At 35.4% G+C, this 24,671-nt stretch overlaps 4 protein-coding genes and 1 pseudogene across 5 annotated transcripts in view; 2 read left to right on the forward strand and 3 right to left on the reverse strand.

Annotated features, from left to right (window-relative positions):
- The first annotated feature begins 1,237 nt into the window (after positions 1-1,237).
- Positions 1,238-4,853, forward strand: LOC114400650 (replication stress response regulator SDE2-like). Its single transcript, XM_028363200.1, has 3 exons — positions 1,238-2,010; positions 2,131-2,695; positions 4,399-4,853. Exons 1-3 carry the CDS (start codon positions 1,361-1,363, stop codon positions 4,543-4,545), a joined length of 1,362 nt encoding a protein of 453 aa, XP_028219001.1. The 5' UTR covers positions 1,238-1,360; the 3' UTR covers positions 4,546-4,853.
- LOC114400651 (putative RING-H2 finger protein ATL21A) lies at positions 4,773-7,097 on the reverse strand. Its single transcript, XM_028363201.1, has 2 exons — positions 6,304-7,097; positions 4,773-5,500 (listed from the first exon to the last, which is right to left on the reverse strand). The coding sequence occupies exons 1-2, from the start codon at positions 6,983-6,985 to the stop codon at positions 5,046-5,048; spliced, it is 1,137 nt and encodes a 378-aa protein (XP_028219002.1). The 5' UTR covers positions 6,986-7,097; the 3' UTR covers positions 4,773-5,045.
- A 9,377-nt stretch (positions 7,098-16,474) lies between these two features.
- LOC114400826 (cytochrome b561 and DOMON domain-containing protein At3g61750-like) lies at positions 16,475-19,657 on the reverse strand. Its single transcript, XM_028363470.1, has 5 exons — positions 19,313-19,657; positions 18,208-18,601; positions 17,524-17,810; positions 16,952-17,258; positions 16,475-16,832 (listed from the first exon to the last, which is right to left on the reverse strand). The coding sequence occupies exons 1-5, from the start codon at positions 19,541-19,543 to the stop codon at positions 16,828-16,830; spliced, it is 1,224 nt and encodes a 407-aa protein (XP_028219271.1). The 5' UTR covers positions 19,544-19,657; the 3' UTR covers positions 16,475-16,827.
- A 1,525-nt stretch (positions 19,658-21,182) lies between these two features.
- LOC114398921 lies at positions 21,183-23,274 on the reverse strand (annotated as a pseudogene).
- The window catches only part of LOC114398985 (uncharacterized membrane protein YuiD), a 2,800-nt gene continuing 1,269 nt past the window's right edge, over positions 23,141-24,671 (forward strand). Inside the window, exon 1 of one of the 2 annotated variants that reach the window (XM_028361080.1) lies at positions 23,141-23,812. In XM_028361080.1, coding sequence (XP_028216881.1) covers positions 23,330-23,812 — 483 coding nt within the window. In that variant the 5' untranslated portion in view covers positions 23,141-23,329. The remainder of the gene's footprint in view (positions 23,813-24,671) is intronic. The other variant, XM_028361079.1, reaches the window with a different exon arrangement.

The following is a 24,671-nucleotide window of genomic DNA, read 5'->3' on the forward strand; positions in this document are numbered from 1 at the left end:
TAGGAGGAAGTGTAACAGACAGTCCACAATCTTTGGGAAATTGAGGCACACGTTTAGGATCATAATTTTCAATCGAGGCCAGTCGATCCTTCCTTGAGGCACTGGCATATAGCTATTCGATTTTCTTGATGCCATTGCAACACGCCTCAGAGGGCTGCTTTGAGCTCTCTTGCAGGAAGCTAGTGCAAGGTGCTACCTCCTCAAGTACTGTGTGGCATGATATTGAACCCAGAGCTTCACACCTTGTAATTAGGAGAATGACAATGGATACAATTGCTGCTCTTGACATTTTCACATTGTTTGAGGATATATAGTTCAAACTAGACTGTTTTAATTTAGCTAGTACCAAATATAGTATATATAGAGATTTGTGCAATTGTTTGGTTGGTTCTATCAACTTGCATTGCATGCAAACTTCTTGACTTTCAACAAAAAAGAGTTCTAACAGTATAGGCAACTACTGTATGGTTATATAAATGTCATTCCAAAGCCGAGATTGATTAACCACGTGGCATGGGTGACCCGCTACATATTTAATAATTACCAATTGGTCTTCTAATTGGGAAGCCAAAGTATTTTTATTTAGAGACTAACCAAATAGATTTTATCAATTCCAACAAAATCTTTTTTTTTTTACTATGATAAGAAAATTGAATATATTTTTTTCCTAAAAGTATAAATTTATTTTCTTATTTTGAGATTTTTGTAAGAGATCAAGTTCTTTCATTGCAAATTTATTTGTCAATGGTAGTTAAATTTTTTTTCAGATATAATTAAATTTAAAAATAATTCATAATAGTATATTTAAAGTAATAACTAAGAATAAAAATTAATAAATAAATTATTATATAATTATTAATTTTTATATTATAAACTAATTTTTTAAATAATAATAAAACTAATAAATTTTTTTATATATTTGTATTATATATGTGTGTGTGCGTGTAACAATGTAATTTTTTATATCGTTATATCATTATAAACTAATTTATATGATAAATTCATTCACTTTTACAGTAAATCTTAAAATAATCAGCTTTTATCACCAATAAGGTTTTTTTTAAATTACCGAAATGGATATTGTTTAAGAAAATATTACGAGGTATAAGTGAGTAAGTTGTAAAAAGAGAGTTTCAGTATATTTATCACCAATTTAATTAAGTTGAATTTCCTCCATATATTGAAGCTTCGATGAGGCCCTATTAATAATACGCGCAAAACAAATTGAAGAAATTTAAAATTATTTACATATTACACACATCGATTCTCACAAACATATAATTCATCCCTCATTTCTCTTTTCGTTCTCTCCAATTTCCCGAAACCCTAATTTCCTCAATCCTGGTTTTGGAATTCGACAATGGAGCAGAAGAGGAGCAGCAAGATGTACAACCTGTTCGTGAAGCACTTGGACGGGAAAACCCTAACCCTCCTATTCCCCTCTCCGATCCTCTACGCGAGTTCCATCAAGGATCGCCTCTTCCAACTCACTGGAATCCCCGCCCACCACCAGCGCCTCGTCACCGGCTGTCGCCACCTCAACGATGACAAATCCGCTATCCAGTGCTCCCCGGGGGACGGCAACATGTTTCCCTCCGTGCGCCTCCTCCTGCGCCTCAAGGGCGGCAAGGGAGGCTTTGGCTCGCTTCTCCGTGGCGCCGCCACCAAGGCCGGCCAGAAGAAGACCAACAATTTCGACGCGTGCCGCGACATGAGTGGCCGGAGGCTGAGGCACGTCAACGCCGAGAAGAGGTTGGAGGAATGGAAGGCCGGAGAAGAGGAGAGGAAGCTCGAGAAGGTGGCCGAGGAGTTTCTCAAGAAGCAGATGAAGAAGGGCAAGGGAAAGGGTAAGGGTGAAGGTGACGGTGAGGCCCACAAGTATGTCGCAAAATATAGGGAGGAATCTGAACGTTGTGTTGCCGAGGTTGCCTTGTCTGTTAAAGAGGCTCTCACTGCCAAGCGCAAGAGCCCTTCACAACCCCACCATGATGCTAAGAAGTTGAAAATATGGTAAGTGAACTCACTTACTCACGTGTTGTGTGTTGTTTGTTAATTGTTACTGTTATGTGGTTTCCTTTGATGATTGTTTGGACTTTGTGGGTTAGTGATGTTGGTACTTGTGTTCTGTAGGATGGGGAAGAGGAAATTGAATGAAAGTGATAGTGATTATAGTGATGATTCTGATGAAGAGGGGGAGATGGAGAAATCGGAATTGTTGAATGGCCCGAATGAGTTGGGCTCAAATAAGGCTGAGGGCAGTTTGGGTTCGGTAAATGGGGGCGGAGGCTCTTCTGGTGCTGGCTCGTGTGAAAGTGGGTCTGAAGAAGAGAAGGAAACTGCTGTGGATGGAAATGTGGTATCTGTTGGGATGCTGAGTGGTGAAATTATTCACGCCACAGCTGAACCTGTGATAATCAATGAGGCTACTGAAATGCCAAAGGGGTCGGTGGTTGCTGAAGATAATCAGGATTGTCATGGAGGTGTGTCTGACAAGTTTGATGGTACTGTGAATCAGGCCTTGAATGTTATGGGCTCTGAAACCGTGGCTAGTGCTGGTGAATCTAATGATATGGAAATTGATGGATCTCTTGAGCATAAAGCAACTGTCAATGAAGGAAGTTCACCAAGCACTAGTGTTCCTGTGTTGGAGGAGCCCCTGAATTTTGATGCCTTTAATTCAGCTGCCGAACTTGAGGTATGTTTTCAGTAGGATCCTCTGGACTTCTGTTTGTCTGTGTGGTACCCTTTGCTTTAAATAGGATTTAAAGAAGGCAGTGGCTATGGTGAAGCCCAAATAGTGTGGCACACCGGCAGACCACTACTTAACCAACAGTAGCTGGTAATGACCAGTTACTCCAAAAAAATAGTTTTGCTAATTTGTTGCTCTCGTTTAGAGATAGGGGTTATGTGAAAATAGGATTTCTCTCTATGTGAATAGGTCAAGTCCGTCCTCAGTGGTGTTTTTTTTTTTAATTTTTTAAATACCCATTTAATTTTGTTTCTCTCTTTGATGTTGTTGAAACATATTACATTGACCCTAGTGACGAAGCAAGGGGAGACGATGGGATGGGCGATTAGTATGGGCATATACATTTTGAGTTCATTCATTTAAATAATTATTGAAAAACATTATGATTGTTAGATTATATTATATTTTCTGATGTATTAGTGACAGCTATAAAAGCTGTTTTTGCTGTATCTACTCTGAGAGTAGACTTTAGGTCCTCTGTTCTGTATTGTCCGTTTTATCTCTATGTAATCAGTCTTTATATATATAAATGAATCTGCTGAGTGTAAGTTAAGCACTCAGACCCTTCAACAATGTAGCCCATTAGTTTTAACAATAATAAATATATTTTGCATAAATCTCCTAAATCAATGGGATGACTAAGTCAAGCAGATATGTGGGAGGAGGGTGTATACAAGCAAATTTATCCATCAAGATTTAGATCTTTGTTTTCTTCAAATAAATCCATACTGGGAGTTTAGAGCTGCAAATTCAAACTTTTCAGGAATCAGTTCAGGGCTTATTGGCAAGTTGCAGATTACATCTGTGGCATTTTATGGTTGCACCTCAAAAGGAGAAAGGAACTTATTAGAGATTTAGGTTTTAGTCTGAGAATCAAATTGGATAGCTGGGTTATGATATGTGGGAATAAACAAATTCTGGAAGTTTTATCAGGACGCTAAAAAGGACTTGAAGAAGCAGGATTTATGGTGAATTAACGAGGATCCTTGATGAAACAGAAGAAAAAAGAACAGAAACAAAGGAACTGATAAACTGAATACAATGCTAATGTATTGGGGCTTAGCTAGAACTTTAGTCCTCTCAATAGTTCAAAGATAGAAAGCCTTTGAAAGAGAACTTTCAAATACTAGTACGTTTTATGTGTTGTAGTTAGTTAGTTTAGTTGTGAAGCAAGCAGAAATTCTATTATAGTTAGTTAGTTTAGTTGTGAAATTTTCCCCTCATCTTTATTATATTACTTAATAATAATATGGGGTTATATAGATAAAGCCACCGAGATTTTTTTTTAATTGTTAGATAGATTTTCAGTTTTTAAAAGTCAAGCAAAACTAAATGGTTGAATATGGGTGGAAACCACAACTGTAATTCATTGAGTTGTTACCATGGTTTAATTTTTTGAAGAATTCTAACTATTCTTTTAAGGCGGTTTAACTAATCTGATTTATAGTAGTTGTATTGCACGATGGTGATATAGCAATGTTTTTCATTTCTTGTGGATGACTAAAAATTTTATGTGTGAAAAATTCAGAAAAATGTATCAACAGAGTTGAGTAATGGCCCCTAAAGCCTCCGATCCCCTTCATCTATTAGGCATTAGCATTGGTCATGGATTGTTTATTATGCCTTTACCATTGCTATGGTCTTGACAGGTTCTTGGCTTGGAAAGGTTGAAGTCTGAACTGCAGTCACGTGGGTTAAAATGTGGAGGTACTTTGATGGAGCGTGCTGCCAGGCTTTTTCTCTTAAAATCAACTCCCCTGGATGAACTTCCAAAGAAGCTGATTGCGAAGAAGTAAGGAGATTTTTGAGAAGGCAGTTATTTCTCTGTACAGTATTTCTTAACTGTTTGCACCTTGTACTTGGGTGTCAGTTGTATCCTCTGATGACTTGTGGAACTCTGACTGATGCATGCCTTTTCTGTTCGTTTTAGTGTTCATATTGGGCTGTATTTTGATGTAATAAATACCGTTACCAGCAGCCAAAGGAAGCTGAACACTGTATAACCCAAGAATTATGCATTATAAACAATTCCAACTTTTCTTTTTGGTATTGTATTATGAGATAATGACGAGTATCATCAATGGCCGGATATTATTGTTCCTAATTTATCCAACTATTTATTATTATTACAATCCATGCTATATAATAAGTTGACAACCGTTTAACATTAAAGACATCCCAATGATGACACATATCACTAACTAAGCCTCCGAAGTGTGACAAACAAACAATGAGAGCAGCTGGATTTCTGACCCAGATTTGTGGTTTTCTGCTTAATGGATAAACCCATAACCAATCAAGGATCACTGGCCATAACTTGAGCAGTAGAAGGATGGGAGGGGGAGTTGCGGCAAACGGGGCATGTGCTATTCATGCGAAGCCATTCATCTATGCATTCGGCATGGAAACAATGTGCACACTCAGGAATGCATCTGATTGTGTCTTTGGTTTTATACTCTGACAAGCATATGGTGCAACATCCGTCATTGGGTCCAGGCACTCGTCGGCTTTCCCCTAGTACAAGTTTCTGATAAGACTCGATTGTAGAATCATCCAAGCCCATCGTAGCAATGGAAGGTTGGGGTGATATTGCACTTGGTTCCGACCTCTGTGCAGCAGCAATTCTGGCTGTATTGCCTCTTCTGTACTTTAAGGACGCGTAGCATGCAATTGCAATGACAAAGATGATAGCTGGTCCCACAATAGATGATGTGATGATTCCAAATACTCGAAGACCATGTTGTGGAGGAGCTGAAAATTCAAGAGTACTACTGATAATGAGTAAATGCTATAGTAGGTTGGCCTTCTATATTTCAATTACATCCCACACTATTTTAGTCTTTAAAAAAAAATTAATAATCTAATCAGTTCTATGAAAATCTAAAACATCACCGTCTGTTAAAGATTCTGTTATCAAATTTAATTCTTTGGATAACACCAAATTAACAGTTATGTGTCATGCTCTAATCCTTTGTTAACCAAATATAATATTTTAAGTGCTAATTTAGTAACAATTTTTGAAGAATTAATAGAAACATATTTTGGGTCTTGAGAGATTTATTTGCTGACTAAATTTTTTAAAGAATATATAATCACCACGTAATTTTGAAGGATCAATGAATCAAAATAAAAAATACGATAGAGAAAACCACTTAACTATCTGCCTTATATTATAATTTTCAATGTGCACGCAACGCAAGCTCCTGACTTCAGAATGTTTTTCATTAATTTTTTTTCCATTAATTAAGTCCCAACAAGCAAACTAACAGTTAAAGTCAACAGACATTAAAATACAAAAAAAAATAAATGGTATGACAATGGCTACTGATATCAAAACGTTGACTTTAATTTTTCTAACAAATTCTTGTTTCAAGCAAGCTTACTACTGCTTACGGTCCAACTAATAATGGTAGCTCCATGGAGAACACTAACAAGTCTTGTTTCTTTTAGTCCTTTAAACGGTTTGAATTATCAAGTTTCTGACTAAAGTTAAGGAGTTAACTTCATGAAGAAGAAAAAAAACAGATCGAAAATCTGGTAACATATATATTTACCTGTTTGGTAATCAAAGAAACAACGAACTTGATCACTGTTTATGCTCTCAAATCCGCACAAGGCCTCTTGTGATTCACAATATCTACAGTCAGGTGCATGCCATGTTAATCGAAGATCTCCACTAAGGTCATCTCTGAAAATCTCCTCATATGGTCCCGGCCTTGAAACTGGAAATGTGAGCTTCTTAATAACATGGCAAGACTCGGGCAATGGATTGGGCAAGTTCACTGAAAGAATAGCTGATACGAAAGATGTAGAATTGCTAAGACAGTCAATGGGAATGAATTGTGACCCTGCGTTCCGAGTTGGGCATCTTAAGAAGGTGTAGTTGCGGAGTGAAGCAGCAACAAAGGGAGAGCCTGAAAGATTGAGGCTTAGAAGACGTTTTGGAAGGCAATTATCAGGGTCATAGACTTGTATCTGTTGTCTGAGGTAGTTGATGTTGCGGACAATGAACTTTCCCGTGTATGGAAGTTTAATAACTGTTTTGCTATCATTGGTGCAAGTTAATTTGAAACCAGGATAGCCGCCGCAATAAGGATGTTGGTGACCTTCTATTTGAAAGGGGAAACGAATAAGGATGTTATTGTCACTGCACCAAGAATAATATTTGCAGTCATCTGATGCATATGTGACATGAAAAAATATGAAGAAGTGGAAGAGGACCTTCAAGATGTCCATTGGTTCTGCTGTGGTAAGGGACCAAGGACTGGCTTATTTTGAATTGAAATAAGAATCTGTGTTTTGGAACCATCCATCCAATTTAAAAACCAAACCCTGAAAGTCAAAATGATTTTATATGAGGGTATGCATAGTTTAACAAAGATGTGGAATTAGGACTAACTCAAGGCAACTAGCCATATGCAGAATTAGTATACTAGATGTCCTTGTTTTGTCGTGTCAGCACTCAGCATATTGGCAATTATAAAAAGCCTAAAATGGTCCCCAGTCATCATTGAAGTATTCTTCAGCTTGTATTAGTTTAATGCTAGGTTAGCATGCTATGTAGATCATCCCGTATCAGTGAAGCGGATTTTTAATACTGCATAAACTGGACTAGAGTCTCTGAAAGAGAAAAGAAGGAAAAGAAGTGATTCCTTTGCTGAATCCAAGCATGCTGGGTAACAGATATGCCTTCTTCTTCAGGAAGCGGATCATTGAAGGCTCCAGTAAGGCTCATACAGCTGAATCCCAACTTTGAAACCTATTAAAAAAAATGAGAAAATACAGAACATGCTTGTCAAAATGAGAACACAAAAATTGGAATTATAAAAATGAGAACAATCATACCTCAAGGCCTTTGAATTCCGACTTTCACACTCTGCACCATTTGATCAGTTTCATTGCAATCCTGATGCTGCTAGGTTACTACATACTACGTTTGAAATTATAGGTATAGATATAGACAGAGAGAGTAGTTTCTACCATTTGGAGGGATTAAAATTCTGTTACTGTAAATTGAAGTCTACTTTTTGGTGGTCTGTTACAGTAAATTCAAGTGTATTAATTGAAGAAATCTTTAAATAAAAATATAAGAAAAGGAGTATAAAATCTTTTATTATCTTAATTTCTTTAGGTAAATTTTTTTAACAATTATGTTTATGGAAGAAATACATTACCACAAAGTCTCAAAGAGAACCACCAGCTGCAGCATGATCAGAAACCTTGTGCATAGAGTCATCACAGTTTAACTTTAAACTGTCCTAAAGGAGGCGGAATCCATCAGATTTGAGGAATAACCATTGCAACAGAGGCAGAAGAGTTAATCTTGATGTCATGCTCAGGACTAGTCACAATATCATAAACTTGGCTAATAATGAGTCTGAGTATTCACCATATTCAAACTCGCATTCTCCAAAACTCTTATTTCGACTTCTCCAAATATTGTCAAGAGAAAGAACAAAAACAAGGGACCATAATACAAGTAAATTACAGGGAAAAAAATGACATTACTATTAAGTGAATTATTATTAAAATAACTGTCCTTTTTTTCTGCATTTTGTTTAAAACATTTTGAAGACCAACCCAAGAATAAAATATGAGAGAGAATCAATTTCCTTTCTGGAAAATCATGTACCAGCTTACTACAGTATTAAATATAAAGTAAAATAAATTCATTCAGTCCAAAGAAATTCAACCATTAGCAATAGCCAACAAAACCGTCCAACAAATTAATCAAACTAAGAATTCTTCCCTGTTCATACATTAAATGGGACGGTTCTGAAACCACTTACACATTTAACATAAATTCATACATCCAAATGCAGGGTAGATCAATTTCAATACGGCAAAACTAAGTTTTGGACATAATCAAAGCAGAACACAATTGACTTGTCGTCGAAATTCCCGGTGCTGTCTACTCTATTATCTCTCTGGTTATAGATAACAAATTTTAAACCTGCATTGTTGGCCAGCAAGATGACATCTTAATCAAGGCAACAAATAAGGTTCGGCAATCTGAAGATGCTCATAACTTGCATTCAGCAACTGAGTCCAAATTCCCTCATTATCCAAACAACAAAATGTGTTCTCCTGTGATCATGAGAAATGCACAGGCAACCCTTCAAGACCCCGAGCTCAGGCTCATCAGGAGGGACCTCGGTTAAACCACCGGGCAACGACAAATAGTGGTATGTCTCATTCTTCAGATCATACGAAAAAATTACTAACTCATTGATAGTTACAACAACACTATACCATCGATAATCAGAAAGTTCATAGTGCCATTCACAAACCGACCACAAAGTCCCAGAACAGGAAATTCCAAGAGGTAGAGACGCACTTGAATCGCGTCAAGGCCTTCACTGGAAGCCATGAGATCCTCTGGAAGACATTTCGCTGAATTTTAAGTATTTTCAGTACTCCATCCAATGCTTCACATCACATTCCGTCTTTTGGAACCCACCGTTAAAGCACCGTTTTTTTTATTATAAACAAAATACAAATTAGTATATGATAAAAAAAAAGCATTAATTGCAAATTTAATACCTAAACATCTGCCCCTATCGCTATCTCTCATTCTCTGTATCTAATGCTATTAATGTAGTGTTTTTATAAATATATAAAATAATATTTTCCCTTATATATTGTTAATCAATACATTTATTACCTAATATATATATATATATATATATATATATATATATATATATATATATATATATATATATATAATGATTTTAATAAATTATAATGAATTAATTTTCTAGTTATTATATATATATATATATATATATATATATATATATATATAAAGTTATTATTCTCGATAAAATATTTTAAAGCAATAACATAAAATTCAAAATTTTAAAATTATTTAATATTTTGTTATAAGTTAACATTTAATTTAATTCAATCACTCATTATATTTTTATTTTACAATTATAATATAGTATTTTATACTAAATTGTTGGTTCGAGTGGTATTAAATCCAATTATTTAAAATTAATGGATATTAAGTACCAAAGTCTGGTAAAAAAATATAGTAACTTATTTTTTTAAAAAAAAAATAGTATGCTGAATTTTATTTACTTAAAATATAATTAAGTCAAAAATTAATTTTAAGATGTTATTTAAGTTTTTTTTATACCAGTGAGCAAATAATAATTAAAGAGTAAAATATTAGAGAGATTCAATGAATTTAGAGTAAAATTATCTTAAATCAAATAACATCTAAAAAGTATTCTAAAATCAAATTAGTAATTTTACAAATATTTTATGCCATGTTTTTAATAAATTAACAACATTAAAAAAAGTTAAGTTATGCTCTTAATTTGTAAAATATAAAATTGATATTATTAGTCCAATTTCTTTAAGACTCATTTAGAATGTCTTATGCAGTATTTATTTATTTTTCACAAAAAGATTCCTAAATATAAGTCATTTTCTAGTTCAATAAATAATAAAGGAAATACATGAATGTCTTAAGTTGTTTAGGAGTTTAACTTATTGTCTGGTATAAAAAGAATTTTGAAAACTTTAATTTGATTATTCACCTGGATAGCCAATAAAAAATAAAGCAAAATTTTGTTTACAATTAGAGATTAAAGGAAATAAAAATAATATTTCTCTCATTTCAAGTTAAGTGTTGAGTTAGATTTTTTTACATAAATCTAAAAAAATTGATAAATAGATGAAAGAGAGTTGTAGTTTTATAAGATTAGCCTTATTATAAATATTAGATTAAAAAACAAAAAAAATTGACAATTATTAGTAGCGTTAGTAGAAAATAGTGATTAATTTTATATTAAAAAGCTAAAATTTCTTATTATATTAATTTTTTTAATCTTAATAAATTAGTTAATTGAGTCTAGAGTCTATTAAATAAATAAAAAGAGTGATAAAAAGAGAGAGCTTTTTTTTTAACACGAATAAGAGATAGTTAGAAACTGTTGGACATTTTAGTGTAATTGATCTCTTTATTATGTTAAAATAAGAGTGCACGCTTGTTTTAATGTAATAACGAGATGTTCGGTTTAGGCAAAGGTTGGAAGTTACATGGAAGTTACTAAAACTTCCATCAACGGTTGGAAGTTACATGGAAGTTACTAAAACTTCCATCAACGACAATTTTTAAAAATAAATAACTTCCATCAACCGCCAATAACCACCTGTTCTTTGATTATAAATAATCATCCTGGTTCAGAAAGCATAACATGTGAAAAACTCACAAGACCAAAACAAAACTCTTGAATTATAATCTTCTGATTTTATCCGATTGAACAATTTTGGTTGAACCCCGAAATTTGATTCAATCTGAAAGTGTTTATACACGACTTCAGATTTATCCAGGATTATCTCGATTTTCAAAATTAACCAACAAAAGATTGAATCAAATCTTTCGAGATGACGAACGATAGTTCGAAGATGACAAGCAAGTTTGCAAAGTTGGACAAGTTTGAAGGGCAGGATTTCAGAAGATGGCAGAAGAAGATGCACTTTCTCTTGACAACATTGAATGTGGTGTATGTGCTGAGTACACCGATGCCGGTGTATATGGAAGGCGAAACTCTGGATCAAACAAGGAAGCGTTCGAAATGGGAGAACGACGATTACATTTGTCGTGGACACATTCTGAACGGTATGTCTGACTCTCTCTTTGATATTTATCAAAATGTTGAGTCTGCTAAGGAATTATGGGACTCTCTTGAATCCAAGTATATGGCAGAAGATGCCTCAAGTAACAAATTCTTAGTTAGTAATTTCTTTAATTACAAAATGATTGATTCGAGGCCTGTTATGGAGCAATATAATGAACTGCTGCGGATTTTGGGTCAGTTTACTCAACATGATTTGAAAATGGATGAATCCATTGCAGTTTCATCTATAATTGATAAACTGCCTTCTTCTTGGAAAGACTTCAAGCATACCTTGAAACATATGAAGGAAGAGTTGACTCTGGTTCAACTCGGCAGTCATTTCATGATTGAGGAGTCGCTGAGGGCTCAAGAAATTGACAAAGTCAATAATAAAACCGTAGCAGGTTCCTCTTCCGTTAATATGGTAGAGGAAAGTGGAACAGTTAAGAAAAATTACAATGCTAAAGGTAACAAACGGAAATTTCAAGGAAATAAGAACAAAGGTCCAAACAAACAGACAAAATTGTCATGTTGGAAGTGTGGGAAACCTGGTCATTTAAAGAGGGATTGCCGGGTGTTCAAAGGAAAGAACAAGGCTGGTCCAAGTGGGTCTAATGATCCTGAAAAGCAACAAGGATGATGACGTTGCTTGGTGGTTTGATTCGGGAGCAACAAGCCATGTGTGCAAAGATCGTCGTTGGTTCAAGGAATTTAGACCAATCGATGATGGCTCTATTGTGAAGATGGGCAATGTTGCAACTGAACCAATCCTAGGATTAGGTTGTGTGAATTTAGTTTTTACTTCCGGAAAAAGTTTGTATTTGGATAATGTCTTATTTGTACCTGGTATTCGTAAGAACTTATTGTCTGGTATGGTTTTAAATAATTGTGGTTTCAAGCAAGTACTTGAAAGTGACAAGTACATCTTGTCAAGACATGGTTCGTTTGTTGGATTTGGTTATCGTTGTAATGGAATGTTTAAATTAAACATTGATGTTCCTTTTGTTCATGAATCTGTTTGTATGGCCTCGTGTAGTTCTATAACTAATATGACAAAATCAGAAATTTGGCATGCTAGATTAGGACATGTTCATTACAAAAGATTAAAAGATATGTCAAAAACAAGTATGATTCCTCCTTTTGATATGAACATTGAAAAATGCAAAACTTGCATGTTGACCAAGATCACTAGGAAACCTTTTAAGGATGTTAAAAGTGAGACTAAAGTCTTAGACCTTATTCATAGTGATTTGTGTGATTTGCATGCTACTCCATCATTAGGTCATAAAAAATATCTTGTTACTTTTATTGATGATGCATCAAGGTATTGTTATGTATATTTATTAAATACAAAAGATGAAGCTCTTGATAAATTTAAAATTTATAAGAAAGAGGTAGAACTTCATCAAAATGGGCTAATCAAAACTCTTCGTACGGATAGGGGAGGTGAGTATTATGATCCGGTTTATTTTCAATCTACTGGAATAATACATCAAACTACAGCTCCCTATACACCACAACAGAATGGTGTAGCCGAAAGGAAGAATAGAACCTTGAAAGAAATGGTGAATTCCATGTTATCCTATTCGGGTTTAAGTGAAGGATTTTGGGGTGAGGCTATGTTGACAGCCTGTTACTTGTTGAACCGAATTCCTAACAAAAGGAATAAGGTTACCCCATATGAACTTTGGCACAAAAAGACACCAAATTTGAGTTATCTCAAAATTTGGGGATGTAGGGCTGTAGTAAGGCTTACAGAACCTAAAAGGAAAACCATAGGTGAAAGAGGTATAGATTGCATATTTATTGGATATGCTGAACATTCTAAAACATATAGATTCTATGTGCTAGAATCTAATGATTCTGTTGCTGTGAACTCGGTTATAGAGTCACGGGATGCTATCTTTGATGAACAAAGGTTTACATCTATACCTAGGCCAAAGGACATGAATTTCATGTCGAAAGTCTCAGTTAATATTGAGGATATACCTTCAACTAGTACTGAAACTAGAAAGAGTACGAGAGTAAGAAAAGCTAAGTCATTTGGTGATGACTTTCAACTCTATTTGGTTGAAGGGTCAAGGAATGATATTCAATTTCAATATCAATATTGCCTTAATGTTGAGGAAGACCCAAAGACTTTTAGTGAAGCAATGGCTTCAAGGGATGCTGTATTTTGGAAAGAAGCAATCCAAAGTGAGATGGATTCCATCATGCAAAATAATACATGGAAATTGGTTGACTTACCTCCTGGATGTAAGCCATTAGGATGTAAGATGATCTTTAGGAGAAAGATGAAAGTGGATGGTACTGTTGACAAGTACAAAGCCAGATTGGTTATCCAAGGCTTTAGGCAAAATGAGGGTATTGATTTTTTCGATACATATGCTCCTGTTGCTAGGATATCCACTATTAGACTGTTGTTAGCACTTGCTGCTATCCACAATCTGATGATTCACCAAATGGATGTGAAAACTGCATTCTTAAATGGTGAATTGGATGAAGAGATATACATGAAACAACCTGAAGGGTTTGTTATGCCAGGAAATGAAAATAAGGTGTGTAAACTGATGAAATCTCTTTATGGCTTGAAACAAGCGCCTAAGAAATGGCATCAAAAATTTGATGAGGTTGTGTTGTCTAGTGGTTTTGTTATAAACCAAGCAGATAAATGTCTATACAGCAAGTTTGATACTCATGGCAAAGGAGTTATCATTTGTCTGTATGTAGACGACATGTTGATCTTTGGTACCGACCAAGATCAAGTTGATGAAACTAAGGCATTTTTGTCTTCTAAGTTTGATATGAAAGATATGGGGGAGGCGGATGTGATCTTAGGAATAAAGATCAAACGTGGAAACAATGGTATTTCCATCTCTCAATCACATTATATTGAGAAGATATTGGAGAAATTTAATTTTAAAGATTGTTCTCCGGTAAGTACTCCCATTGATCCTAACCTGAAGCTATTACCTAATAAAGGTGTAGCAGTGTCTCAACTTGAATACTCAAGGGCGATAGGATCACTCATGTATGCAATGATTAGTACTAGGCCTGATATAGCTTATGCTGTTGCTAAACTCAGTAGGTTTACAAGTAATCCTAGTTCTCATCATTGGCAAGCTATGAATAGAGTATTCAAGTACTTAAAGGGAACCATTGACTATGGTTTGATATATACTGGATTTCCTTCGGTTATTGAAGGTTACTCTGATGCAAGTTGGATAACCAATATGGAGGATTATTCATCCACAAGTGGTTGGGTATTCCTCCTTGGAGGAGGTGCTATCTCTTGGGCATCCAAGAAACAGACCTGCATTACAAATTCAACAATGGAATCTGAATTTGTAGCTTTAGCAGCAGCTGGTAAAGAAGCTGAGTGGCTAAGAAATCTGATCTATGAGATTCCATTGTGGCCCAAACCTATACCTCCCATGTCTATCAGGTGTGATAGTCAGGCAACTTTGGCTAAGGCATATAGTCAAGTGTATAATGGGAAGTCTAGACACTTGGGTGTTAGACACAACATGGTTCGGGAGTTAATCATGCATGGTGTGATATCAGTGGAGTTTGTGAGAACTCAGCATAATTTGGCCGATCATTTAACCAAAGGGTTAAGTAGAGATCTCGTGAAAAGGTCGGCTGTGGGATTATGATTAAAGTCCATCTGAAATCTCTTATGTTAAGATACCCAATTCCCATCTAATATGACATTAGGTGCTGAATTCAATGTGGAAAGCTTAACATGTAGAGATTGGAACACATCATCGAAAGTATCCCAAAAGGAATGTGTTCGGTTCTGTAAGTTAAGGAGGTTGAAGTATAACTTCTTAATGGTCCTTTTGAAAAATTGCATTTGCAGGTGCAAGAAAGAAAAGGACTACCTATATAAGCATGAAGTTTAGCCGCTTCAAGAAGCTGGGACTTGGCTTTGATATGCTTATGAAGGATAGGGACACAGGCTAGTAAAACTAGTGTCGAGCAAGAGTAATGTTATAAACTATTGTGCAGATTATCTTCATGTATTCATTATGAATAGAAAGGGTTCAATCCTTAGTGACACCCTGATATTCGAATATTTGAAACGTGTAATTTGCTAAGATGAAATTCAATCGTCACGATATTTCATCTATGCAGTAGTTTGTGGTATGTTATGACTTTGGTGATTTGATCGGTAATTACACTAAAATGGGGGAGGTTTGTTGGACATTTTAGTGTAATTGATCTCTTTATTATGTTAAAATAAGAGTGCACGCTTGTTTTAATGTAATAACGAGATGTTCGGTTTAGGCAAAGGTTGGAAGTTACATGGAAGTTACTAAAACTTCCATCAACGGTTGGAAGTTACATGGAAGTTACTAAAACTTCCATCAACGACAATTTTTAAAAATAAATAACTTCCATCAACCGCCAATAACCACCTGTTCTTTGATTATAAATAATCATCCTGGTTCAGAAAGCATAACATGTGAAAAACTCACAAGACCAAAACAAAACTCTTGAATTATAATCTTCTGATTTTATCCGATTGAACAATTTTGGTTGAACCCCGAAATTTGATTCAATCTGAAAGTGTTTATACACGACTTCAGATTTATCCAGGATTATCTCGATTTTCAAAATTAACCAACAGAAACAAATGAGAGGTGTTAATTGAATGTTTTGTGCTTATCTAGTGTTAAAAAAATATTACTCTATTTATATTATAGTGCCATTTTATAGCGAGTTATCGATTGCCAAGGTGTCAATTTTTAGACATGTACATTGTATGATTCTTTAGATGTACAGCTGGGAATGCAGCAAACTTTGCATATTCATGCCAATTGCAGAGTGCTATTGCAAACTCGTGTTCTTGGAAGATTGATGTTAATTAGAGATATTAGGTATTGATTAACTAACTAAAAGGATAAACATTTTTATTATAATGTATAAAATTGTGTTATTCATGATTTTTTTATATATTTTTTATAATTTTTATAATAAATATTTTTTTAATTCCTCAACTAATATCCTAAAGTACCTGTTAGCAAGGCACCCTTCTAACAAAAGCAATATCCGTGCTACGGAACTATGTGCTCATTTGATCAAAATATGAGCACTCACCAAAATCCGATCCTTAATTTTCATCACATTTTCATAGAAGAATAACAAAATATATATAGATGTAAATGTAGTAGCATTCCATTTCTGACCATGCGGATGCAAAAAAACAACCAATGAAGAAAGCAAAAAAGGTTCAATCTCAAGTTCAGGTGAGGAAGCCAAACGTCAGGATTGTCCATCTTGGCAAACTTCTAGGTGGCTACATATCTATCTACATCAAGAAAGCTCCACAACTCAGTTCACATGCAGTAGTGTAGGATGAATGAGGTTTAGTCTGAAGTGGCTGAATGAGACAATTGACACAGCTTGTACAAGTGCAAACAAAACTAGGAGCCAACACATTCACCCTGCTTCATCAAAGTGACATACATACACATATAAGATACAACCAATAAGTTGGTTCTTCAGCATAAATTTCATTAAAAAGATGAAGTACTAATATGAAACAAGGGAAGAATGCATGTACCTTTAGCTAGATTGGTTGGGAAGTTAGCATCTCCAACTGGGTCCATTTGGAAAGTCTGAGGAAGAGAACGCTTTTCTGACCTTTTCAAATACGCCAAGACTTCCAGAACGATAACTGCGACAAGTACAATGCTAAGAAGGAACCCATAGCCTGCCTTCCAATCATTCCCTGCTCCCGCAGCTCGCATCCCCAGGACTATATTCAATGCTGCAAAGAAAAGTGCCATTCTTCCAAACCAACTGTGATACAAATTCCAAATGTTTCGATACTTGGAATCCTTGTCTGGCCTCAAGAAGAATGCCAATATCTGAACTCACATAGCTTTAAATGTCAGTTCAAATTTTACTTTAGATGGAAAGCATATATCTCAAATCATCAAGCCTAATTTTATATCAGTTAAAAATTGTATTGCATCCGTCATGTATATAAGACTTTTTAATTAATTCGCAAGAATTAAAAAAATTAATTAATTTAGCTCGAGTCTTATATTTAGCACACAAACAATACTTAACAAAGTGATAGGTAGAAGACTGAACATTGAATATGATACATGACATGAGTCAGTGGCAGACCTGAAGAATACTTAGGACAAGGACAAAGATGCCTATGCCTCTGTGAGCTGGTATGTGGACATGCATGTTTCTATAGAGTTGTAATCCAAGAAGGACTGTGCCAAGCCCAAATGAAAATCCCACAAATTGAATGACTGAATGGAGATAAAACCATAGGGGATCCTTATGCCTGAAGTACCTAGCAATAATTGCCCCCACAGGCAGGATTAGGCCCCACCCAATTATACCCACTATTCCATGGCTCTTTCTCATGTGAATCAACCCATTCGATACCGGGCCCGTAGAACCTGCCACAACAAGTATAATTGTCAAATTTCTCGTGTGGAATTTTTTGTATCATATTGTATATGCTACTCAAGTTACCTCAAATCATATGAAAAAGACATTTGAATCATTTTTTATGAAAATAATGGCCAATTCAAGTTTAGGCACTTCAAATAAAATGCTCTCCACTTTGGTTACTGAAAGCAGTAATTTTGCGATGAAAAAAAAAATAAAATGGACTTGTGCAAATTAACTTAAATTATTTTGGAGTAAAATGTGGTTTTGTTAAAACATTAGTTAAAGCGAAAGTTTCCTTAGAAAACATAGCCGACCAAATCGGAAGCATATGTAACTCTGTGCAACACCAACAACATAGCATAGTTAATTCTAAAGTAAAGTGACACATCTGGTTTTGCACACCTGAAGAGAAATCAAATATAATTGCTGCTTTGTCAACATGTTTTGATAGATGGTGGTTCAGTGGATGTTTAGTACTGAAAGCCAATAAAATTGGTTGCTTCCCAAATGGAATTGTGGTTTGCAGCTGAAAAGCTATGTAAATTTCAGCCCCATTTGTTGCCACCGCAGCAGGCACAGTATTTAGAGGCAGTTCACCTTTGTCTATAATTACTTCTGATTGCCTCCTACCCCTTAGATAAAACTGCTTGACTTTTGCATGGCCATGTTTGTTAATCCATCCCACCATTGCACTGGAACCAGCCATCATCCCATCCCTTGAAAATCCAATTCCCACCCACCCCACAGTGTATGGAGCAGATAATATGATAGTTGTGGTGTCACCCGTCTTGGTGTACTGCAACAAAAATTAGATGCAAAGGGACTATCATGGCATTAAAATAATAAGACATCTATAATTTATAGCTAGATAGATGTTACTTTTTGGAATTGAGCAGTTATCCCACTTCTTAGATAAACATCTCAAAACACAAAAATTCTAAAATCCTTTTTAACAAATTTAATATATGATTATGTCGTAAATTAGTATTTGAATTTTTTTAATTAGGTTCCTAAATAAAATAAAAAATATAACCAAGTCGTTGCTCTTTTACGATTTTTGTATTTGAGTATCTGAAATTAATAAAATCGTTACCAATTTTTTTTTAGATTTCAAGTCGTTTCAGAATCAGTTAAAAAATTGCATAAGATTAAGAATTCAATTGCAATTTTTTTTTTTAAATATAGGAACCTAATTATAAATTTCCAAAGAAATCTAAAGACCTACTTATGTATTAAACCTTTTTAAAAAAAAAATAATACATGCATTGCATTGAATGTACACTTATACTATAAATTTATCTTAAATATGTAAAAGTTATACTTAAAAGATGATTTCTAATTGATTGATATATTACGCTCTTAAAAAATGAGGTCACCCAGAACCAAAGAACAGATCATAGTAAACAAGTTTCAACTTTTAACAGTACGGCTTCTTAAGAGAAAAAGAATAAGTAAATGAGTAGAAACTACAACCATTCATTAGAATTCTAATTCAGCTTCCACTTACCCTCAATTCGTATGAATGCCAAACAGGTTTGCATATGGTAGAGGATATATTCTGATAAGGTGGAGGGAGGAAAATCTGATAATTTGTGTTCTTGCAGTCACCTTCTGATACAATACTGTTGCTTCCAGTGTCATCTGCTACTGCCACGATCTTGAAGTTCAGAACAAAATTCAGAACACACACTCCGACAATAGAAGACCATATCTGAGTCCAAGATCTTGGCTTTGCCATTCATAGACTGGATCTAAGGCTAGCAACAATAGTGTCTACAAAGGTCGAGAGTAAGAGAGGAAATGTGAATAAGAGGGCCTAACAAGACAGTTGAGAGGTGTTAGTCTCTTGCGTTTGAAGGTTGGAATTTGGTTGTTGGCTTGGTGGGTGGGGAATGGGGATAGTGGTTGGTACTGAGAGGTAATCATCACCCCCCCCCCCCCCCCCCCTATCCAACTGCATCTGTTTCATTGGATTGGAGCTTCTCACTCACATTTCTATGAGTAGTATAGTAAATATATTCAATGTTCAAAATTTCAAATTTCAGTAACAACAAAATATTTAAGAAGCTTATATGAATCTTTGAGTCAGTAAAACATCACTTTTCATTTGTCTAGTAACTAGTTATCTTATCTGGGGAAGATGGGGGCAGGGTTTTGCTTCAGTTACAAGATAAAACAGAAAAAGGTTAACATTGTTTGGCAAAATAGGATGTAAAAGGAACTAAAAAGGATGAAGGAAGTCACCAAATAGATCAAAAAGATCTGTTGCGCTGGCCAATAGTGGAGCAACTTGGAACTGGCCAAATTTGATTGATGTAGATAGATAAACCTGTTCTTAACTTTTTGAATAGGAATTGGCTCATGGGTCTTTTCTACAATACGAGGCACGTAATGATTTATTTACATTCAGACATGGTTTGTGGTCCTTTAGTCCTTATAGTGATACTCTCTAGTATTATCTCTCAACATTCTTCAATTCTTCTTTCTCGTTTTGGTTTTTATAACAAAAATATACCGTTTGTCAAATGGGCTGCTGAAGACAAAAACTGTGCAATATACTAATTATGTTCCTTTTGTTTAGACTTAAGAGGCAGAGGTTTGAGGCAAACGATGAACAAACATATATACACGAAGGTAATTTCATGATGCACTTGCTGTTGATTTAATGAAAGCTAGGGGAGAAACAAAAAGAGGTGAAGTGGAGAATAAATCTAATGCATGGAGCCACACTGTGCAGTTAAGATCCAAATTCGCAGATGGATCTAAATGCTTGTGAATAAGTATCTCGTGAAAACAGTTGGGAGATAAATGGATCGTCCTAGCATGCAAAAGATCTTGAAGTTACTAATTTCATGTTTACAAAGTCATGGATTATTTCTTGGTCCACCTAAGGAGAAGATTAACATGATACAAAGTGGGCTAGTACATAACGGTATCTTTAAGAGAAGCTAAAAAAACACTCACACTTCTGACGACACATTCAGCATTGACGTTTACGTTGAACAATGATGATTTATGTCTAAAATAATAATATATTTCAAAAACATAAGAGGCGTGCTAAATGGCTTAGTTCCTGTTTCATACTGTAGTTGTGTTTGGTTAATTAATTATGAAAAAGTTGTGTTAATTTAACTCAAATTTTCCTTTGGTCATCAACTTTCTGTAGCTTTATGTGCAGGAGCAGTTGATTAACACTATGCACTAACCCTACACTTCTTAGGCTCAGTTTATTATGAACCATTACCATTAATTTGACACATTTTTCTTAAATCAATTTTTACGTATGGTTAAATAAAGAGGCAAAAGATTGGTCTAGAAAAGAAAACAGGAGGAGCACTGCTGCAATATATAGACAATCTCATACTATTCATGCTGAATCACACCTTATCTGTGCATTTAGATCAGCTTCTTTGGTAGTATTTGTAACAAATTACAATTACTGAGAGAGCTGTTGATAAAAAGCAATTTGTTTTCCTAAAAACTAATCAACGCCAAACATGCACTGTATTATTCCAATCAGCATGTTGAGCGCATTAACATCATCAAAGGCATTACTGTTTCCTAGCAGTAATTGGAAGCTGCAATGTTAATTCCACAACATGACAATCTGGGGCACCCTGAATATACGTTCCTCCCGACTCTCCTCATCAAACTTGGCAACCCACTTGCTCCTGCTTATTCTGCTACGATTTTCTCTGACCCCAACTCTCTTATCAGTTTCATCATTCTTGCAAAGCACAGTCACTTCAATACCTTTCCCTATAGGATGTTTAGAGATCTCACTGCTACTTCCTCATCTCGTAGGGTTGACATCTAGCAAGTTGAACAACCTTGCATAGTTTTCATCTTTGCAGTCAACTAAGGAGAAATCAATATTCTCACAATAAGGCAATATCTTGGATGGATCTTCAGTTCGAAATTCTACTTGGTCTTTAAGCCCTGAGTTCTTAATAACTTCTTGTGACTCATCAAGGACCGGCACCGGAAGAATAGACACCAACCTGCCACCAGTTTGTCTTGCAGCAGCTGCAAGGGCTATTGTTGATGGAGACGCTCGAGATGCCACTTCCACAATAAGCTTTGCTTTCATCCCAGCTGCTAATGCTGACACAAATTCATTGCTTCCTTCTTGTTGCACTCCCCAAGAGCCGAATTGTCTTTTCTGATTGTTACACTGTTATAAGAGCAAGGAATTAGATGAGTTAGCTTCTTCTTTTTTCTTTTTATGTCAGCATCGATTCTTAATGAGACATTTCAAATTGAAGCCCTCTCCAGATATGTGTGTATTTCATTATAAAACTCAAATGCAAACCTTGATTTGCGCCTTCTCATGTTATTCAAGAAAAATGAAGAAGGTTTAAAAGAAGAACGGAACAACATGCATGCTTGTACAAGAGAAAGATGTGGGGAATATCCACCAAAATTAAGCAAGCACTGAATATCCAAAGATTTGAAGTAGTAATTAAGAAAGGATGGAAGGAAAGTGAAGAAGACAAAGAGTCAGAGATAGGTTTGGATCCTGACTCCTCCTGATGCTGTCTTGTAACTAGTTGTTGTGGAACTTATTTATGTCTCTTAATAAGAAAATATGTAGTATTGCGCGTTTGTTTTTTTGTTACAAAAGGGGTTACGCATAAACCGTTGTCAACACCGAACATAGGGGATTCTGTTCCATTCTTTGCTAAATTTGAAAGACTATTCCAAATAAGCATCACACTGTTTATGGTTGACGTTTGACTTCTTATTGAACTTCAGACTCACCCCTTGCCTCCAGATCTCCAAATACTATGTCTTTAGTAAATAATCTTAAGTTGATTTTTTTTTTTATACATGATGAAGTGTAAATTTACAGGGTCATTAGATAATAAATGTATCATTTATTATACTTCTTTCTAGCCCATCTGGTGTTTTATTTATTTTTCTATAAAATGAGGTTTTTTTTAACATTTATATCCGTTCTTTCATTCAACTTTTTTATAATATAGTAACTTGCCATTTGCCAATTCTTAGTTTGTACTCGCAGGAATTTTTAAATGCGTTTAAATAAAATTTAGACTTTTTAGTCATACTTAATTCTACTGTAGACAGAGCACTATGTTGTTTTATTGTGATTACCAACAATAGATATCCCCTTAATAATGATATGTTTCTTCTCTTATTTTTCATAAGACAATAGATAATAAATATTTATATTTTTATAAAATTGACTTATTAAATTTAGGGTGTACAAGGGTACGGATGTTAATGAAAATCAGAAAGAAGTGAATGTTTGTAGTAAAAGTAATCCGCAGAGGATAATATGGGGCCAGGGAAGCCTCTCCTTGCAATGAAAGGAATATGCCTAATTTGTCCATTAAATTATGCCGAAGCACATTCTTATCCCCGCTACATAAACTTAATCAAAAACGGAATTTGAAGCTTCTTCCGATGCTGCTGGTGCCAAGTACGTAGAAGAAGAACCCACGCCATGTTTCTATAAGACTGAAATGCTGACTGAACCACCCAATCACACAAAGCCCAACTCATGGACTCTCTCTTCTCTCTAACACCCACACTCCGACCATTCAATAATTGCATCCCCCTCTCTCTCACACACTTCACACCCCCAACAAGAGTAAAGGTGAGTGCTTTGCAGCCCCGTCGAAACCACGGAGGCTTGGGTGTGGCCCTGCTCAGCGTGACCGCAAACGCGAAGCTTCGGATAAGTCCCTTCGTTGCCACGCTGGCAGCCAACCCCACCTTCGTGTCGGGGCTGCTGGCGTGGCTGATAGCGCAGTCCATGAAGGTCTTTCTGAATTTCTTCATGGAGAGGAAATGGGATTTGAGGCTCTTGTTCGCGTCCGGGGGAATGCCCTCTTCCCACTCCGCCCTCTGCACCGCCCTCTCCACCTCCGTCGCCATCTGCCACGGCGTCGCCGATTCCCTCTTTCCGGTCTGCCTCGGCTTCAGCCTCATTGTCATGTATGATGCTATTGGCGTTAGAAGACACGCTGGCATGCAAGCTCAGGTGACTCACTCAAAGTGGTTTATTAGGTCTTATTAACAGTTACTGACATGAATACTGATTTCCCTAAGTGCCGTTTGTTTTCTTTTTTGCTGGTAATGTTTAGTTACGATTTAGTTATTTTATGGGAATTTTTTCACTGTTCAAATTAGAAAAGAAAACAGTGAGAGTGGAATGGAAGTTACTGGAAGTTAATACTAATCGTACGATAACTTCCAATTTTCCTGGGGGGAATAAAATACAATACACCCCACCTCGTCCTTGTTTGTTGGAATGAAAACAAAGTAACTAACATGAGAATGCCATAAAGCTGGAAACAAATTCAGTTTTTTGGAACATTAAGAAGATCTCTCCCCTCTTGAATTACTGCAAATAAGCCCAAGGGAGGAAAAAAAAAAGAAGAAGAAGCAGATAATACTAGATTTAGGGCCTGTTTGGGTAAGCTCTTTGAAGCACTTCTAAGAGAAGAAAAAAATGAAATGAATTCTCCATTAGCTAATTTGTAAAAGCTCTCTCATATAACTTCTCCAAAAGATGAGAGGACATCTACATGTTAGCTAATAAAGAGTTCATTTTAACTTATGGAGAAATTCATCTCATTTTTTTCTTCTTATTTTATTTTCCTAGAAGTGCTTCTAGAGAAACTTACCCAAATAGGTCCATATTGCGTATTTGGTTACCCATTTGCCAGCAGTAGACTCACGTCGTCGATACAGAAGCAGATAATACTAGATTCTGTATCATTTTGTCAAATTGATGTGAATTTGAGATAAAATGCGAGTCATTACATTAACTCATATCTAAACATACGTTTAGTGTCCCAGTTCATACTATGAGATTCCTGTTATATAAGATGATCTAT

Source organism: Glycine soja, chromosome 19 (assembly GCF_004193775.1).
Source record: "Glycine soja cultivar W05 chromosome 19, ASM419377v2, whole genome shotgun sequence".
Classification (NCBI taxonomy): Eukaryota; Viridiplantae; Streptophyta; class Magnoliopsida; order Fabales; family Fabaceae; genus Glycine; species Glycine soja.

What these genes read in the sequence shown, in the direction of transcription:
- LOC114400826 (XM_028363470.1), bottom strand. Translation starts at nt 19,543, where the DNA reads ATGGCAAAGCCAAGATCTTGGACTCAGATATGGTCTTCTATTGTCGGA. An exon ending in TATATTTGATTTCTCTTCAG is followed by an intron (nt 17,811 to 18,207) that starts GTGTGCAAAACC and finishes TTGTTGTGGCAG; the next exon opens with GTTCTACGGGCCCGGTATCG. An exon ending in TTGTCCTAAGTATTCTTCAG is followed by an intron (nt 17,259 to 17,523) that starts GTCTGCCACTGA and finishes ATGTGAGTTCAG; the next exon opens with ATATTGGCATTCTTCTTGAG.
- LOC114400651 (XM_028363201.1), bottom strand. Translation starts at nt 6,985, where the DNA reads ATGGACATCTTGAAGGTCCTCTTCCACTTCTTCATATTTTTTCATGTC. An exon ending in TTTCTTTGATTACCAAACAG is followed by an intron (nt 5,501 to 6,303) that starts GTAAATATATAT and finishes TTGAATTTTCAG; the next exon opens with CTCCTCCACAACATGGTCTT.
- LOC114400650 (XM_028363200.1), top strand. Translation starts at nt 1,361, where the DNA reads ATGGAGCAGAAGAGGAGCAGCAAGATGTACAACCTGTTCGTGAAGCAC. An exon ending in GCTAAGAAGTTGAAAATATG is followed by an intron (nt 2,011 to 2,130) that starts GTAAGTGAACTC and finishes TGTGTTCTGTAG; the next exon opens with GATGGGGAAGAGGAAATTGA. An exon ending in ATTCAGCTGCCGAACTTGAG is followed by an intron (nt 2,696 to 4,398) that starts GTATGTTTTCAG and finishes TGGTCTTGACAG; the next exon opens with GTTCTTGGCTTGGAAAGGTT.